The sequence below is a fragment of the Lactuca saligna genome, chromosome 9 (assembly GCF_052625555.1).
Source record: "Lactuca saligna cultivar CGN05327 chromosome 9, ASM5262555v1, whole genome shotgun sequence".
Lineage (NCBI taxonomy): Eukaryota > Viridiplantae > Streptophyta > Magnoliopsida > Asterales > Asteraceae > Lactuca > Lactuca saligna.
In genome coordinates this window covers 18,284,111-18,303,540 of record NC_136425.1, presented here as the reverse complement: position 1 = coordinate 18,303,540, position 19,430 = coordinate 18,284,111, and the positions used below count along the sequence as shown (strand labels likewise).

The 19,430-nt window shown below is 37.0% G+C and overlaps 1 protein-coding gene and 1 long non-coding RNA gene across 12 annotated transcripts in view; one reads left to right on the top strand and one right to left on the bottom strand.

The window, feature by feature from the left end:
* LOC145014654 (uncharacterized) overlaps window positions 1-12,985 on the top strand; it is a 119,973-nt gene extending 106,988 nt beyond the window's left edge. For 3 of the 4 annotated variants that reach the window (XM_078973080.1, XM_078973083.1, XM_078973082.1), the window contains exons 3-4: window positions 12,130-12,178; window positions 12,311-12,985. In XM_078973080.1, coding sequence (XP_078829206.1) covers window positions 12,130-12,178; window positions 12,311-12,761 — 500 coding nt within the window. In that variant the 3' untranslated portion in view covers window positions 12,762-12,985. Of the gene's footprint in view, window positions 1-11,039; window positions 11,207-12,129; window positions 12,179-12,310 lie in introns of those variants that run through there. The other variant, XM_078973085.1, reaches the window with a different exon arrangement.
* Window positions 12,986-14,623: 1,638 nt separating this feature from the next.
* Window positions 14,624-18,842, bottom strand: LOC145015064 (uncharacterized). Of its 8 annotated transcripts, none has more exons than XR_013665724.1 (9): window positions 18,339-18,841; window positions 18,085-18,156; window positions 17,915-17,993; window positions 17,682-17,769; window positions 17,558-17,586; window positions 17,300-17,449; window positions 16,283-16,624; window positions 15,630-15,688; window positions 14,624-15,097 (listed from the first exon to the last, which is right to left on the bottom strand). It is a non-coding gene; the product is annotated as an uncharacterized LOC145015064 (long non-coding RNA). The 8 variants fall into 8 exon arrangements; XR_013665723.1 differs by having other exon boundaries at window positions 18,651-18,841; XR_013665717.1 differs by having other exon boundaries at window positions 17,558-17,609; window positions 18,085-18,842.
* Between the last annotated feature and the right edge of the window lie 588 nt (window positions 18,843-19,430).

The following is a 19,430-nucleotide window of genomic DNA, read 5'->3' as shown; positions in this document are numbered from 1 at the left end:
TTCGAGAAGTACCAACATATTGATATACATAAATCCAACTTTTCAAAACAAAAAAAAAACAAAGAAATTAAAAGATCATCCGATTTCTGAAAACAAATCCGAGAAATACATGTACCTGAAGTGTGGTTGAAGGCGTTGGCTTAGGAGCGGCGGAGGTCGATGGTTGTGCTTGAGGCGCCGGCCGCAGCGAACGTGGAGATGGTGTCGCAAAAGAACGTGGAGGACCGAAGGTGGTTTCGCAGTTGAAATTGATACAATCAACACATTTGATTTTGTGATACAATCGGCACATTTGATTTTGTGAAATCGACACAATTGAAATTGATAGAATTAGAAAAAAATCGACAATCAATGGATTGCAATTAAAAAGAAATTGATGGAGGTGGTGCAGAGAACGTCCGAAGAAAGGCGTGAGAAATAGTGTGGGCAAGGAGAAGGAGAAGGGCAAATAAGGGAGAATGAGATTTCGTTTCCAGTCAGCGACATTTTTTTGAACGACCGAGTCAGGAGTATATGGACCGAGTCAGTGGCTTAAATGGTTGTATCAAACAAGCCGACCGGACCGAGTCAGCCAAAATAGTCTGACCGGACCGGGTCAGACTCAAATCAAACAGCCCTTTTCTTGGAAAGATGACTAAGTCACCCTTCGCTGGTACGTGCGAAAGGGGTGAGGGTCTATTGGACCTCATACATACCAATGTGTGTGGACCGTTTAGATCTACCACAAAGGATGGAAACCGCTTCTACGTGACTTTTACCGATGACTATAGTAGATATGGGTATATCTACTTAATCAAGCAAAAGTCAGAAACTTTTGAAAAATTCAAAGAGTTTAAGAATGAAGTGGAGAATCAATTGGGCAGGAAGATCAAGATGCTTTGATCCGATCGAGGAGGAGAGTACCTATGTCTTGAATTCCACGATTATCTCAAGGAGTGTGGAATAATTTCACAATTGACGCCACCTAGGACACCACAATTAAATGGTGTGGCAGAAAGGCGTAATCGAACCTTGTTAGACATGGTTTGCTCTATGATGAGTCGTGCTTCACTATCTATCTCTTTTTGGGGGGTATGCCTTAGAGACTGCCGCCCATATCCTTAACCGAGTCCCTACCAAGAAGGTTGCCAAAACACCTCACGAGATGTGGACTGGGAAAGCTCCTTCATTAACACATATCAAGGTTTGGGGTTGCGAGGCTTTCGTAAGACGAGATACTCACGACAAGCTCGAACCTCGTAGTGAGCAATGTATTTTCATCAGCTACCCGCAGAAATCCTTAGGATATCTCTATTATAGACTGAAGGACAATGTTGTCTTTGTTGCGAGGAGAGGAGTTTTCCGAGAACAAGAACTCATAGGCCAAGGAGACAGTGGGAGGCAAATCGATCTTGAAGAGATTCAAGAGTCGATAGATGAAGGAACCTCTACCGCTGGCACTCAACCCGAGGAGGAAACTCCGGTTGAACCGATTGACATATCATTACCTCTTAGACGTTCCGAAAGAGTTTGGTTTCAACCCCAGTTGTATGGTTTTCATATTACTACCGAAGGGGACACGTATATTAGTGATAGTACACTAATAAATCTTGATGAACCTAATAGCTATAAGGAAGCCATGGCAGGCCCGGAGTCTGCGAGATGGAAAGAGGCAATGGATAGCGAGATCCAATCCATGTATGATAACCAAGTTTGGAATTTGGTTGATAATGTGCCTGGACGTAAGACCGTTGGGTGCAAATGGATCTTCAAGAAGAAGACCGACGTGGATGGAAAGGTACACATGTTTAAAGCGCGACTAGTTGCGAAGGGCTTTACTCAAACTCTCGGAGTTGACTATGAAGAGACCTTCTCACCAGTTGCGAAGATAAAATCTATTAGAGTGATGCTAGTTATTGTCGCATTTCATGATTATGAGATTTGGCAAATGGATGTCAAGACCGCTTTCCTTAACGGGAAGTTGGCTGAGGATGTTTACATGGCTCAGCCAGAGGGTTTTGTGGATCCGAAGCATCCGAATAGAGTGTGTAAGCTTGAGAAGTCCATTTATGGAATTAAGCAAGCGTCTCGCAGATGGAATCTTTGCTTCGATGAGAAAGTCAAAGAGTTTGGATTTGTACGAAGCGAAGATGAGTCTTGTGTATATGTCAAAGCCAGTGGGAGTGTAGTAAGCTTCCTCGTTCTATATGTCGATGACATATTACTCATAGGAAACGACGTCCCGACTCTGCAAGAGGTTAAGTCCTGGCTCAGGAAGTGCTTCGCTATGAAGGACCTCGGAGAGGCTTCCTATATTCTGGGAATAAGGATAGTTAGAGAAAGAAGTAAGAGACTAATAGGACTTAGTCAGAACACTTACTTAGAGAAGGTACTAAAACGTTTTAGTATGGAAAACTCGAAAAAAGGAGAATTACCGATACAAAGCAATGCCAAGTTGAGTAAGACTCAAAGTCTGAGTACCGAAGCCGAGATAGCTGAAATGAGCCGAGTACCATACGCTTCCGCAGTTGGCTCAATCATGTATGCTATGACTTGTACTTGCCCTGATGTAGCCTTTGCTTTGAGCATGGTTAGTAGATATCAAGGGAACCCTGGCAAAGCCCATTGGGTTGCGGTGAAAAATATCCTTAAGTACCTTCGGAGGACGAAGGAATGGTTCTTAGTTCTCGGAAGGAGTGATGACTTGAAGGTGCGAGGGTAAAGTGACGCCAGTTTTCAGACCGACAGGGACAACTACCGTTCACAGTCGGGCTGGGTCTTTACCCTAAATGGAGGAGCAGTGACATGGAAGAGTTCCAAGCAGGAAACCGTAGCTGATTCAACATGTGAATCAGAGTACATTGCAGCAAGCGAAGCGTTGAAGGAGGCAATATGGCTAAAGAACTTCATTGGTGATCTTGGAGTTGTACCTACCATAAAGGAGCCCATGGAGATTTTCTGTGATAATGAAGGAGCGGTTGCCTTGACCAAGGAACCGAGGGATCATGGTAGATCAAGACATATCGACAAAAAATATCACTTTATTAGACATCGTGTAGAAGAGGGACAACTCGTAGTAAAGAGGATATCATCGGAAGATAACCCAACAGATCTGCTTACGAAGGGACTGAGTAGGGTTAAGCACTTGCAGCACGCTAGGAGCATTGGGCTGAAGGATGATGTTAGCATAGATTAGATAGTATTAGAAACGTGTAATAGATAAATGTAATTAACATTTGATGATTAAATAAAGGAGTTTTATTTATAAGTAATGTTACTATCTTATGTTAATTGTTTAACTATTGTTTCACTTTGCATGTTTTGACTTCCAGAATAATTGAGTTTATTAAGAATAATCGAATTGTTCAAATTATCCACAATCGTTCATATGTTGGAAGTAGGTATGAATGAAGATTGTCATGAATAGGTGTGTAGAGTATCTAAATGGTTTTAGACATAGCAATAGATTGATGCAACGTTCATGAGTGCTTATGAACTAGGTTTGAGCATTGGAACAAACCCGCGCTTGCTGGAATCACCTTATGGAATGTGATAGTAAATGGGTGATCGCAAGACGATAATACCATATAGTCTTAGAACCTAGATATATGGTTTGTTATTGGTTAATTGATTGTACATTGATAATGCGAAAACACATTGGTAACTCGATGTTATAAAACGCATTGTTGTGTATGGTTAGTTAATGAATAAGTAAATGCATATAAGTTGAAGTTTATCTGTAACTTTTAAGGAAAAAGTGATATCTCGGCCGCTCGATGATTTGATTTGACTTATGTGCCGGGCCCGGTCAGAACTGAATTGATGTGTTCGATTAAGTTCTATGTCGAATAAATCGGAAATCGAGAAACCAAATGCTAGACTAACTATTCCATAGTATTGTCAGCATGATATCTAACAGAGGACTGTACGATCCCTTATCTAAAGGACAAGATTGATTAGATCAGGTTTGACAGCGTCTTTGAGAGCTACGATTGCAAACCGAATTGTACTTGCGCTTATAGTTACTAGACTTATCCAAGTGGGAGACTGGTGGAATAGTGTCTAAGGCTACAACTATATTAGGCAAGTATTTGACCCGGTTGTGCATGGTCCTTTTGGGTTGCCTTCACCATAGCAACTTGATAGGATGATTTATTAAGAGATAGTAAATATTATTAGTATATTATGAGAATAATATAAAGAATAATATATAGTTATTTGATTAATATAAGTCATAGAATTAATTGGAATTAATTTGGTGACTTAAAGAGATTAATTAAATAAGAGGGTATAAACTGTCAATTGCTTGATAGTTAAACTTTAGACTGTAAATCCTTATTGATAAATGATTGGACGATTTTTAGGGCTTGGATAAGCCAAAATCGTCCATAGGGTTATCAAGGAAAGGATATGGATTAACTTAAAGTCTAAGTTATCCAACTAGGGTTTAAGCTGTAACCCTTAAGGAGTCTACAAGTATAAATAGACCCTATGGCTGAGGGAATTGAATATCCCATCAAAAGTAGAGACACTCTGGCCGAATTCCTCCCCTCTCCTCTCTCTCAAATCATCCTCCTTGCTATTGGTGTTTGTAAGCCATTAGAGGAGTGACAATTGTGACTCTAGAAGCTCCATGACAACAAGATCAACAAGGAATTCAGAGGTATGATTCTAGATCTGTTTCAATATTGGTTTTACATCTAAATAGTCATTAGAAGTCTTGGATTCAAAGCGTGTTTGATTAGAAAGCCTAGATCCGAGCATTAGGGTTTTGCATGAGCACATAGAAAAGTTCTTATGGCTAAAACCCATCAAGACCCACCGCTACTGGAAGGTAACTCACCTCGAAGTAGCTGTTGATCTGTTCGGGAACTGTTTGTCTGCTGCTGCTGCTCCGGAAATCCCCTGGCTATAATTCCCATAAAACACTCAGTCAAACACTGCTAACTATCCTTAGGGTAAAATGACCATTTTACCCCTGACCAAGTCAAGTCAAAGTCAAAGTCAACTTCCAGTTGACCCGACTCGCCGAGTTGGCTCGCCAACCTTTTGAGTCCCTATCCAGTCGGTTGTCCTTACTCCCGTCCTTACTTGTCGAGTTAGGCATAGACTCGATGAGTTTTCCTTTAAAACAGATATCCAATGGTACTTCATCTGACTCGACGAGTTGTATGAACAACTCGTCGAGTTCATCTTCATCTGATGAACACTCTGGTCTGTGACTCACTGAGTTGTATGGACAACTCGTCGAGTCTGTTCTTGAGGCAAGAAGATTGCCTTGGACTTGTTGAGTCAGGGCATTGACTCGCCGAGTCCCTCCATTAAGGAGTCTGGCTTCTGACTCACTGAGTCCACTTATGGCTCACTGATCCCTACTCAGCATAACTCGAAAGGGGGAAAATCGGGGACTCACGACTCGACTCGCCGAGTCGCATACATGCACTCGCTATATACTCGATTATGCTTGAATCTGGTTCATTCCATTCATAGATCTGGGTTCTTAGGGTAGGTTTTACACGTAAAGTTTCCAACTTTATGTGTATTCATGAATCAAAAGGGAATTAAGAGGCTTAACAAGGACAAGAATAGTAGATCTAGGGCTTTCATGCAATATGTCCCCATAAAGGCAGTGGATCTGAGCTTCTGGAGCTCAATCATGCCTAGATCTGAAGTCCCCTAACTCTATTAACTCACTATTCCAAGATCAAGACTAAAAGAGGCCTTAAAATAGCTATCTTAAGCTCTTAAGGAGGATCCAATGAAGGAACAGCAAGGCTTTCGAGTCTAATACCTCAAGAAGCTCTGAAATGGCACAAAGATTCTGGATCTCCTTCTCTTTCTCTTGATCTATCTTCCTTCTTCTCTCTAAACTTCAAAGAATTACACCAAGACACACAAAAGGCTAAGAGGGTTCTAGGGTTTTGAGAAAGATGATTTGGGGGTGATGGGGGCTGACTTGAGGCCCCAATAAGTTGATTAAATAGGGTGAAAACCCCTAAAATTAGGGTTTCTTCCAGACTGGCGGACTCGCCGAGTCCAGAGTATGGACTCGCCGAGTTGCCAACTTAAACGTGCTCAATATCCCGTCTCTACTCGGCGAGTCGAGCCAACAACTCGCCGAGTCCAAGGCTAAAAATGCAAAATACTTACATAAATCATACATACCAGGAACCATGTGCTACAACGCAGTTGATTGCATGCGCCATGCCCCTTTCTTTTATTATAAAACCTTTTAGAAAACATTTTCTTTTATGAAAAACTTACCAATTCCTCAGTTTGAGTTTAGACACATTCGAGAGTATGCCCGAATCCCTCAAACCAAGGCTCTGATACCAACTTGTAACGTGCCAAAATTTATAACCAAAAATTTCATTTTATATTCGATCAACAACCAACCAATACTTGTTCATAAAAAACCAAAATGGAAAATCAGAGTATATCATCCATATCCAAAATACGTCAGAGTCAATAATACGGAAAACATGGTGTGTGCAATACGATTATCCTGAGCTCTTCCCCTTCAAATCAAAAGCACCTGAAACATAAACTGAAAACCGTAAGCACAAAGCTTAGTGAGTTTCCGCCAAAATACCACATACCAAACATACAATAGGCCCCGATCGACCTCCATCGGGCCCCGTCCGGTATAGATCTATCAGTAACATGCGATGGGCCCCACCCAACACACTCATCAGGCCTCGCCTGCCATTGGGCCCACCCGACACACATACAAACACGTACAAAACATGCAAGAGTCACACAGACAACTAGCATTTTAATAACAATAATCCATGAACCGAATTTAGTGCCTTCGACCCGCTAAATGCTATAAGAAGACTCACCTCAATTTGGTGATAAACAAAGAACACTCGGGTTGCTGAATCCGAAAATCCCCACACTAAATCAAAAATAATAAAACACTAATTAACAATTACGCCATAAACCGAAAATGAGAGTTTAAATCCTTAATCTCGACTCCTAGGGTAAAATACCATTTTACCCTTCCCTTAATGGCCCCTCAACCCATGACCCAAGCCCAGAAGACCTAAGGCTTAGCAAGGCTCACATAACCTAAATCCCAACAATGTCCCACAAACTTAAGGCTCATCAATGGCTCAAAGACCTCAGGACCAAAAATGTCCCAAAAACTTAAAGCCCGAAAAGGGGCTAGTGAGTACGCTAAGCGTACCACCTGAGTACGTCTGGTGTATAGCTTCACTACCAAAGGGAATCGGGGACTGAGAAACATCAAAAGGGACAACTCAAATCTTCAGGAGTAACATTTACTCACAAGAACTCACCGATGGGACCAAAATATGCTCAAATCTCAACTAGTCCTAGATGTAAGAACATAATAACCAAGGTTAAGACTTTATACCTCTAGAATCTGAGAAAGGTGAACAAACTCTATATTTACAAGATCCATCTTGATCAATGCTCCTTCACCAAGCTTCTTCTTCTTCTTCAAGATGCACCAAACACACACCAAAACACACACAAGGATCAATTCTCTCTAAAAATGGGTTAAGGTATGAGATATTGCTTTTAGAGACAATAGAGGTTGATAATGAGAGAACCTTGGGGCATAAGGTTGCTTAAATAGGGTCCAAACCCTAAAACTTAGGGTTTGCATTTGGCTCAGGTACGCCCAACGTACTAGGTGGATAACCCCGTATCCAAAGCTCTCCATGGTATGCCCAACATACCATGATTATGCCTAATGTACTCGGCCAACTCATAAGCTCATCAATACATACATCGTAAGAATTTAATCTGGAGACCGGACATTACAGGATTCATGTTATCTTGTCTGAGTAAGTGAAGAATCGATAGTGGCGCTTTATGTATTTGTGGCTAGGTTTAGGTTGAGGGTTTTGTTATAGCCTATTTTCATGTTCTTGTCTGATGAAGGCTTTGGGTTTCGAAACATGACCCGGATGCCTATTTGGGGTTTAGCAGGTTGGGGTTTCGGATCATGTAGATTTTTGGCTTGGTTTTGTGAATACTTGGTAAGACCATGGTTTGGGCCCATGGATTTAGTAGATGTGTGACACAACTATGGATTGGCCAGTAGTATCCGCTAGGATGAGTTTGGTCATTTCAGGAATGGTTGTAAGATTGTGAGGGGATCACAACCTTCAACCGGGTTGAGTCGAGCTCGTTATGGTTATTTAGATGATCCATGTTCGGGCAAGATGATTATTAAAGTTGTATTATTGGTTGGTCTAATATAGCTTTCGATTGAGGGTGAGGCCTATTTGGCTATGCTAGCTTAGGTGAGGCCTATATGCTAGCCCAGTTTGGCCACGCTAGCTTGGGTGAGACCTGTGGGCGAGGCCCGTTTGGTTATGCTAGATTGGGTGAGAAACATGGTCGAGGCATAATCAGTTATGTTATCTTGGGTGAGTGGACCATTCAGACATTAGAGGTTATGCTCATGGAATGTGATACTAGTTGTAAGTCCCCAAATCAGTAACGAAACGTTGGCAAGATCAGGATATTTTGTGATCTTAACATTCAAGTGGATTAAATGGTGTCACAGAAACCGGCCTCTGTGAAACTCAACGACAAAAAAACAGACAAAACGGAGTCCGTATGTAGAAGTTATGAATTTTACGCGGTCATTTAACAGTATAATCTCCTCATATTGTTAAATTTCAAATTGGTCAAGGATTAGCCGACGGAGTCAAACGGAAAGTTGTAGATCTTGTACTTACCTACACGTGGATGTAAAAAACGTCGAAAACGAAGCTCATATGCGAAATTTATGAATTTTATAAGATTGACTGTTTTACCTACTGTGTTCGGCACCACGTGTCAGCACCAGAATTTGCCTAGGGAACCTCCCTAGCATGATAAGGAAGCCCCGAATCTCTCGATGGCTCCGGAAAGAAGAGTTTTCGGCTCAGAAACTCTGCTTCGGCGGAGCCCGGTTTTGAGAAAAAACCAATGTAAGTGAGATATACTTACCCTACCTTAAGTATAGCTTATGTTTAAATATAGTAATGTTATTAGGACCTTATAACGAGTATTTGGGCTATTATTATGAGTTATATAAGTGTTGTTATAATATCTTTTTAACAACTTGCGGTACGGGGAATCCGATTTGAAGGGCTGCTTGGGTTGCTAGATTTCAGAAGTGCTATATGCCAAAATGGTCCTACCTTTATGAGGGTTTTGGTCCAAGTATATGGGCATGAGGATATGGACGATCCAAGAGGGTATTATTTCAGATCTGGAACCCTTAAGGGCTATTATGACTTAAAGGTGTAAACTTTATGCCATAAGAGCTCCCATACAAGCTATGGGGTGCCTTTTTCGCCTTTAAGCCCTAAAAGGGCCATGCATGTAGAAAAAGGAAGGAACTTTACGTATTCAAGTAGTGTTAAGGACCTAGATCCATGTTTGTAAGTTGTAGTTTGGAGTATGGATGACTTGGGGACCAAGATCTAGGTCCCAAGGACTTAGGATTTGAGCTAAACTCATTAAGAGGAGGTATTAACGGGTAAAGTTGGAAACTTTACCCTTAAAAGGACATTTCCAGAGTATATAAGAAGTATGAAGCTTAGATTCGAAGTGTAGGGGATTAAACCTTTACGATGGCCCAAACAGACAGAGTAACTCGTCGAGTCCTTAGGTGAACTCGACAAGTTGATACGAGTTATCCCGTTCTGATTATGTTAGGACTCGACGAGTTGATTCGCTAAATCGCGACTATGACTAGCTGGGGAACTCGGCGAGTTAGGGGGATGACTCGGCGAGTTGGATCGCAATTTCAGGATTTATGAGCTATAGGACTCGGCAAGTTGATAAGCCAACTCGGCGAGTCGAGTAAACTCAGGACGTTGACTTTTACCAGTACGTTGACTTTGACTAGGGGTAAAATGGTCATTTTACCCTAAGAAGGATTATTAGATTTTGATTAAGTGTTATTGTGTATTGATAGTTGGGGAGTCGTTGGAGCAGCGGTTAGAGATTCCTTACACAAGATTCACAGCTAGCTTTCGAGGTGAGTTTCCTCTTGTAGGACGGGTCTACGGCACCAAGGGTATAATTGTAAATTGATATCTCGGTCTTTTATAGATTTCAGGTTTTGTTTGGGAGGTTTTATGGCGTGGGTATGTTGTTAGGAGCGTAGGGATTCTCGCCACCTTTACGTAGATATAAGGTTCGTTAGAAACGGACTTAGGATGAGGGAGTTATGGCATTTTGAAGATATTGGCAAGTGTGACCCCTAATGGAAATATTTGGCAGATCAGCCCCATGCATATGACGGTGCATACGCATGTTTGGTTGGGTACGCCCAACGAATAAGGCAATGTGGGTTGCAAGTGGTTTGTGTGTACGCCGGGCGTACTAAGGGGTACGCGGGGTGTACCCCATTCAGAGCAAAACCCTAATTTCGGGGTTCCTACCCTATATAAGCAACATTATACCACCCCTTTGGTCATTTTAAGTCAGCCACCACCTCTTTTGACGTTCATGAAAACCTAGAGTGCCTTGAGTAAGCTTTTAGACCTTGGAGATGAGTGTTTATGGTGATTTGTGTAAGATTAGAAGAAAGTTGATGACTCATTTCCTGAAGGGAGCTTGTGGATCTAGAAAGTTCTCATCTTTTGCAATCTATTAGAGGTAAAAAGCTATGATCTTGTCTTCTCATTTCATAGATCTTCTTTTGGGTTTGTTCTTAGTCATTTTAGCCTTTTTGGGTGGTTCTTGTGAGTTCTAGTTGTTTCAGAAGTTGTTATTGTGGATATGGATGTTTTGGGTGTCCCAAAGGCATAAAAAAGTGATCATTATGGTTTAGTTGGACTCATGCATGTGTTAAGACCTTTCATTAAGCTCTTTTAAACTCTAAAATCCCATTAAGCCATGTATGTAAGTAAAGTTGCCAACTTTAAGTATTAAGTCATTTGTGAGAATCAGACTGGAGAGTTGGAGCAAAGGCTGAAGTGATTAAGTGCTTATTATTATTATTATTATGGTTTTATCAACAAATTTATTTAGAATCAAGAAAATTTTATATAAACTCACATCCAAGTCGAAGTTATGCTATTGGTCGATTGGTTATTTGTTTCACAGTTCAATGGGCCACGGCCCAGGGGATAAGTTTAGGGTATGATGTTACGCCTATAAAAATTGATCCATCTCCACCTTAGGGTTCCGGTACAGCGTAGAGCGGAGGAGAAGCCGGCAAATCAGGGGACGATTGCTTCACGTAATAACGGTAATCAATTTCATTACTTCTGATACTGATCACAATCCCGATTCGAGGACAATGGTTTTGTTTAGTTATATTCTAGGGTTTGTTTTCTGTGTTTCTTTTTCATTCTGATATAAGTTTCCATGGTTCATCGACTCTGAAGAAATTAAGTTTATTTATTTTGCATCAAATTTAGGCGTAAAAAGGTTTCAAATTGATCGAAAAATTAGTTTTTTCTATTCCTAATTGGAGGAGCTGTTGACTATCGGATAAAATGCATTTACAAAGTTGTTTCATTTTCATCTTAGTTTGGCTTTGTTTGAAGGGGGACAAGAAAAGTCGAATATTAATGTAAAATTTGTTTTCCCATGGTTTTATATGCGTGATTCATGGATCTGCTGTCTGTTTGGTATTGTTTAACTCTCTTGATTGGTTTTATTCAGCTCATTTTGTACCTTTGACTTTTGTACATGTTTGCTGCTATGATTATGTAGGAATATGAGGATGAACACATTAGTTTTCTTACATAAAGACTTATGTAATATGTATTTTGTCTGCGTCAATAATTAACAATGATTGGGCAATTTTAAATGGGATTTGGTGATTTAATTATGCATATGTATATCACAAGGCCATTGAATTGGTAATGGGGTTCGCTTTTTGAACTTATATTATTGTATTGTATGCATTTGCTAGTTTGTGTTGCAAAAGTTTCTTTCTAAATATCTTTCTCTTTGGAACACTCTCTACAATTTGATCATTAAAATTAATATAATTAAAAAAATATCCATTAATCCATTGGAAATCTTGAAAGAATTAAGGTGTAACTCCTTTGGTTGGGAGATTAAGGTTTTATTAGGATGAGTTTGATTAAATTTTATTCCAAGATTAGAATATGGTGTTGAAAAAAATAAACCTTTATACCGACTTTAAATTTTTTGATTCAGGGAACGAGCCACAAGACATGGATCAAGATCAAGGACACCATGGCTCCAGGTTTCTAGAAAATTTTATTATTTTTGAATGACATAAATTTAAAAATATGGACATTAAGTTTGCATTAATTTGGATTTAATATTTGTTATCAACTAATTTTTAATTTGGATTCTACTTGTTTATATTTTTCAGTGTAGACTTTTTTTCTTTGAATACGTTGGCCAACGAAATAAATAGGTGTATTGGGCCCATGGTAAACAAGCTTGAAGATCTGGGCACTCGCATAAAACATATCGAGGTGGAGTTGAATAAATATGCACCAATACAAGATAATGTGGTTGAGATTCCTACAGAGGAGAAGCCATCTCATTACAACCCAAACATTGGTCTACCAACATTCCCTGAGAAGTTTAATCTTGATGTCTTTTGCAAATGGGTAAAGGAACTAGAATTGTATTTTGAGTATCATTGTGTTGCACGGCCAGAACAAGTAGAACTTGTAGTCAGCACATTGCCACAGGAAGGAGAGGCTTTCAAATGGTGGCAAGATATTCAAAAGCTAAACGAGAAAGTCTATAAAAATGATCCCATTAGGTGGCCAACGATGAAGGTGTTGTTTATGGATAAATTCCTTTCTCAATAGATTGTTTTATAGCCAAGGAAAAATCCATAAGTTTCCTTCAAATTTATTTATCCAAGGAAATGGAATTGCATGTATTGGAATTTAAGGAAAATTAAAATACCTATCGGTTGTTTGCTAGAAAATAGTTGGATTAAGCAACTCTATATGTATACTAGGGACATTTTAAGGGCCGATGGTATTGTAAAAAACAGATTTAATGCAAAAATTAGAATTTATTCACAACACACCAACGGATACCAAAATACATTAATTAATAGTAATGGTTATCTAATAACCGAACCAAGAGGTCGATCAGTCAAATACACAAATTATCTGAATGAAAATATATCAATTATCTCGGTTCAAATTTCAAATTAATAGTAAAGACTATCATTATAATTTTAGATTTTCAATATATATATATATATATATATATATATATATATATATATATATATATATATATATATATATATATATATATATATATATATATATATATATATATATATATATATCACAACCGTAAAAAGTTTATTAATAAGCTAGTTTTTATTGGTTTGAGGGAAAACAAGACATCAAAGTATATATTTTATCCCAAAAAGCAACTGATAGTCTTTACTTTTAACATCTTCAAACGTATATTAATATCAATATATATTCACACAATGCACACAACCATGATTTCACCTTTTCACCCACTGATAACTAAAGTATTACAATTACATGTTGTAAAGGAAACAATGTTAGACTTAATGAACTTAGTACTAAAATTAACAACCTCAAATAGCAGATGAACAAAAATAACCCCTAAATTTATCTTTATTTCATAATTAGAATAGTCAAATATTGATGCGACTAATAATCTTCTTCAAATGGGTTTTTTTTCCATTTAAATAGCAATACCTTGAAGTGGTAATCGTTTCCTTGGTAGATTTGCAGATAGGTCACTATATGAAGAAATTTATAGCATTTACATTTTTCCTAATTAAATTTATAAATTTAAAAGAAACTTAGAGCATTTACACTTTCCTTAATTAAAATTGAAAAGTCATGAAATTATGAGATTGATGCTCTTTTTGTTTGTACGGAAGGGGTATGAGAACGAAAGTCATGGAAATATGAACTTTTTAGGTTTTTTACAAATATGCCCTGAATTTGGACGAAATCTAAGAGATGCATATTAATTTCATTTATAGAAGACCAAGGAAGAAGGGGGGGGGGGGGGGGGGGGGGGGGAGAGAGAAAGATTACCGAGTGTATTCAATATACTCTGGCAGTGGCGGAACCAAAAACTTTTGTAAGGGGAGCACAAAAAAATCTCGATAAAAGATAATAATATATATATTTTTTTTAAATTACAATTCCAATATTTTCACCTTATTTCATTCCTTTGATTTGGATGACAGGATGTAATTCGAATGAAGATTATTAATATCAAAATTTGATGGAATAGGTTGTGGTTGTGGTTAAAGTTTTGGTCCTTTTCCTCCGCTATTTTCACTATTACCAACATCCAATGTTCTTTTAAAAAAAATCAATTAAACCTATTTAAACACAATTAAATATTTAAAAATTCATGGTATTGAAGATTTAAACATAATACACGTGAATACCTAATTGGCTAATTAGGTTTTCAATTTGAAAAACTAAATTAAACAAAATCATAAAATATAAAAGATAAAAAATTAAATATTACTTGTTTCATGAATCCGTAAGTGAGCAAGTGACCAAGTGGGAGAAGAAAGCAAAAATTGAAAATAAGAAATCATGAGCAACTATGAGATGATTAAAACTTAGGAGAACTAAAGAAAGCAACGACGATTTCTTTTTTTCCTTCATGTCATAAATAATAATCTACACAATTACACAAAACAATGATATGTAAATGAGCTAAGTTTCACCGATTAATGGACTATTAATTGGACTTTTGTTTTAAATGTAATTAGACATTTGAGTCGAGGTTGTTGGATCCAAGAATATTACACATCTTTATTCATAGTTACACTTATGACACTTATGTATATAATTTTTTTTTTTTTTTAATACTTGCAGGGATTAAGCTACCCCTACCAACCAACTAGTTCCGCCAGTGTACTCTGGCCAATCGAGTCTTTATTAACTTCTTTGCTTGTGCTGCCAAACATATTTTGAAAGAAGTATATTTTTGAAGCCTTCATGCACTTGAATTTCAAGAACTTTGTGCCTGGTCTCATCATAACTGTTATCATATACATTTTCCATATTGTTCTCTTTTCTGATTCTACATTCGTGACACGGGTTTCTAAATTTAGAGAGTGTAGTTGATTCATGTTATCCTCTTGAGCATAAATTTGACTTTACTAATAAAGCAACTCCTAAATATTCCAAAAAAGAACCCAAATCAAAATCATACAGATATTCATAAACTCAAATAAATGCAAAACTTGATGAAAGAGAATATGTGATGCGATAGTAAAATATAATTGTTGTTGAATTTCCTGTAAAGAACATGTTAAATTAGTAAATTAGCCTATCCTATGTAAAAAAAAATAAGGAAAATGTTTGATTAATGACATTACACTGAAGTTAAATAATCGACTACATGAATATGATGATGGAATGGTCCTATCAACACGTGATATAATGCTTCCTTTACATCATTATGTAAATAGGAAAAAAACTTTAATATATGAGAAAAAAAATGTTTAATGGAATATCGCAAGTTGCAACATAGTTGGTTTAACTTGGTGGTATATGTTGTATAGATACGTCATCAATGGCATCAACAGGAGCCAAATGGGTAATTCAGAACATACAATGGAATGAACCATTCCATCCGATCCTCCATTACATCATACCAAACACTACCTATGCTTTGTTTATTAAAACTTAGATGTATTCGTTTACCTTCATGATCCACAGCTAATTCATTCAGTTGCTCCTTTAGCTTAATAACTGTTTGTTCCCTGCAAAAGGAAATATATAATATTACTTGAAAATGAAGAGCTTTGATTTTTTTTAATTAGATTCAACTTTCTTGCAAGTTTGATGTTGGTAGTTTAGGCTGCAAATATGCTCAAAATGAATAAAAAAAAAATCCGTTAGAACTCAAATAAAAAGAATCCTAAAATCGATAGACATAAGAGCATGTGTTTGCTCACTCTTCATCCCCAGACCCTTGATGCATGTTAAAAGGAAAAAAAATGACAGTTTCAAAGTATCAGAAGTCAGAACACGAATCAGATTTCTTCCAAGCCTTTATAATCATCTAGATGCCTACTTGGTGGACTCTAGACTGAACCAACCATCAGTTTTTTTTTTCCATGCTATTACTTTTGGCATTTTTTCAAACAGTTCATAGAACTATGCATGCCAAAATTACCATATATTAATATTCAAAATCGGAATCTACACAAACCCATAAGAAATTATTTTTTTAAGAAAAGATAATAAGTAATAAGAACTAAAATTGTAGAAAGCATGATAGGTACATAATTAAAAATATTTATAATCATCATAAACCAAGCAGGTTAAGGAATCACTGGAAAAAAAAATTATACCTTGTGTATACTAATGTGACTCTTCCAAGGGGATCAAAGTATGCTTCCAAAAGAAAAACCAAAACAAAAGATTAGTTTAGATAGGATTTATCATTTATTGAGGATCGCACCTTATAATTTCTTCACAACTAAACGTTGTTTTGCATGATTGAATTCAATAAGTTTTTCAAACCCCATATATAGCTACATAGCAATTGTAAAAAAAATAAAACAATAAAAAAACAAGTAGATCCACAGCCATATCTAGAACACATACAGAAAAAAAAAAAAAAAAAAAGTTTTGGGGAGGCTGGAATTACGTCTTCCATTGAACCTTCACATCCTTGGCCATTAATCTCAAACCTACACAGAGAAGTTTTAGAAATCAGCAATTCATTCATGCATAGCTTTTTAGTATCTTTTGATTTTAATTTTCTTGAAAATTTAGGTTAGTTTGAGTTTAATTATTTATGACCTACATAAAGGTAGGTTTTTATATATGAAACTCATGAATATTAACCTATCAAGAGTTTTGGATAAAAGAAGTTGTCAGTTCTCAGCTCTACGGGTAACATAGGAGTCCTAATTGAAAACCGACATTGTTTGGGTAATTCACCCAACAAAGTAACTCGTTGTGAACAAGCACATGTTATCCGGTTTGTCCATCCTACCCTGTAGTTAAACAACATGTGTGTTTGTTTATGAATATAGCAAGTATTTACTTCAAATATTTCTCAGATTTTTAGTATGCACATAATGATGAAGAGTGTGCATAAACCTTTTAGAACCAAGAAAAACATTGAAACTTATAAAATAAAAACATGTTCAGTTTAGTTTAGTAAACTTTCTGTTTAAACAACTAAATACCAAGAAAAAGCATAATCTAACTTGTTACTTATTCCTCTCAAAACTTAACATAAAAGAATGTCATATGAGAAAACATATCAACTGGATCAGATCTTCTTCCACTTGTATTCTAATGAAACTTGAAATTGAGGTGAAATTATCAGAGTAGGTACAAATTAAAGAAATGAAAACCTTTTTCTATCAGCCTCCAACAAACGTTCTGTCTTTCTATGAACAACTTTGTTTTAACCCTTTATTTCATTAAGTGATGATGTCTAATTTCTCTTGAAAAATGGTCGATTCTTGTTGTGGGTCTTGTCACTTGCGATACTTGAATAAAATCTAATGGTTCAAAGAAACGATTGTAAATAGCCATTGTACATACCAATGGAATGAAGCTAAAGTCAAAAAAGTTTTGAAAATTTCTAAAGCAAATTAAAAAAAACTAACCTGATATGAAGCCAAATATAGATATATTCCTACAACAATATAAACATTAATTCTATTCTCTGAGTCAATAGGTTTTTCAGTGATAATTGAATATTTCATATTAATTTCAGAAGATAAAAATTACATATTATAACCATGGATGCTTAGTTGCTAGGCTTTTGAATCACTGATGTCATTGAGGAAATTACCAGCCTAAACTCGATCCAATCCATCTATATCGATACATGAAAGTTTTTATTTGCATATCATAATACTACCTCTTTGAGTCTTTGTACATTAACAGGAAAACTTTTAGCAAATGCACAATGTCTGAAACAAAGAGGGGAGAAATAAGCAGAGCATATTCATTATACATACCGCTTTGTGTGCAAACAATCATCATCATTTTGGGTTTTCTTCAAATTTGGGACGTTCCTCATGATTGGTATCTATTAATCTACAGGGTATAAAAAAAATCCGCTTATTCTTTTAATTAGCACACCAACTGGTCAACTAAATGATTTTAGTGAGTGTTCTAGTGGTTTTACCAGTCAAGTATGACCTGCTGACACTCCCATTATAGTGACGATTGATTGTCACCAATAGCCCCTGAGTTGACTCTACAACAAGACCCATCAAATAAAAACTCAATCTCAATAACAGATGATACTTGGAAAACTAATTTGAATGAAAACCCCTAATGTGAGCTGTAATCAACAGAGAAGGATAGTAGGTAGGAAGTGTTTAGCTGGGGAAATGTTTGACCACGTTCACTTTTCTAGTTTCCACCATGTGGATATACCTCAAGTCAAGACTTAAAATTGGATTCATTGTCATCAGGTTGAGGCCAATATTGTTCTCTTAAGCATTTCATCCAACATGTGGTGGACCAAGCTAGCGACATGAAAATTTGAAATCCCACACATCTTATACAACCGATAGATGAAAACTTCACCCCAGCTGTCCCTGAGAAAGGACGTGGTATATATACTGATGATTGGAGCACATTCGTCACCCCAGTACAGGGCATCTTCGTGTTCTTCAAATTAGCAGGAGGCTGTATTTTTTTGACAATTTGATTCAACAAATAAAAGAAAATAGGTAAACACTATACCTCGATGAAACGATGATGTTATATTAGGTGGCAGTAAACGATTCAAATAAGAAACATTGAACAGAAGGAGGTGGCGAGCAGAGTCCACAAAACAGGCAGGAGGTGGCGGTAAGTGGGAAAGGAAGGTGTTACTCAGCCGCCGAATGGAGGTGTGAAAAAGAAAGAGACCAAGAGGATAAAGTATAAATAAATAAATAGAGGATAGGATCAACCAGGCCCGGTTTTAAGGGGAAGAGGTGCAGCCGCACACAGGCTCCGAAAAAAAAAAATGGATCCGAGTATTAATTAAATTATATATTTATTAATTAAATATATATTAATTTATTCAAGTTTTTGCATAAATCCTGTGTAGCTCAAATTATGTCTGCATCCTCTTCTTTTCTTTTCAAACACGCGTACGGTTCGATTCATGTACACATTATTTTGACATTTTTAATTCAATTTACCGTTTTAACCCTTACTTTATACTATGTAATTCATAATCAACCTTTCCTTTAATAAATAAGTTTTCAAAAGTTACACAATTAACCCTTGAACTTTTTATAAAATTCCATATGTTCCTTTTTAATTAATTTGTTTACTTTTAAGTTTTCCATAACGACAATTCACCGTCTTAAGTTTGTTTATCTTATATATTAAAAAATTATATTTAGAGCTTCACTTTTCTTCTTAGCACAGGGCTCTTAAAATCTCTGAGCCGGTCCTAGGATCAACATACCTGAAAAATGGAGGTGTCGTATGTAGAAAAAGTGGTGTAACCTACGTCTACCGATTAAGCAA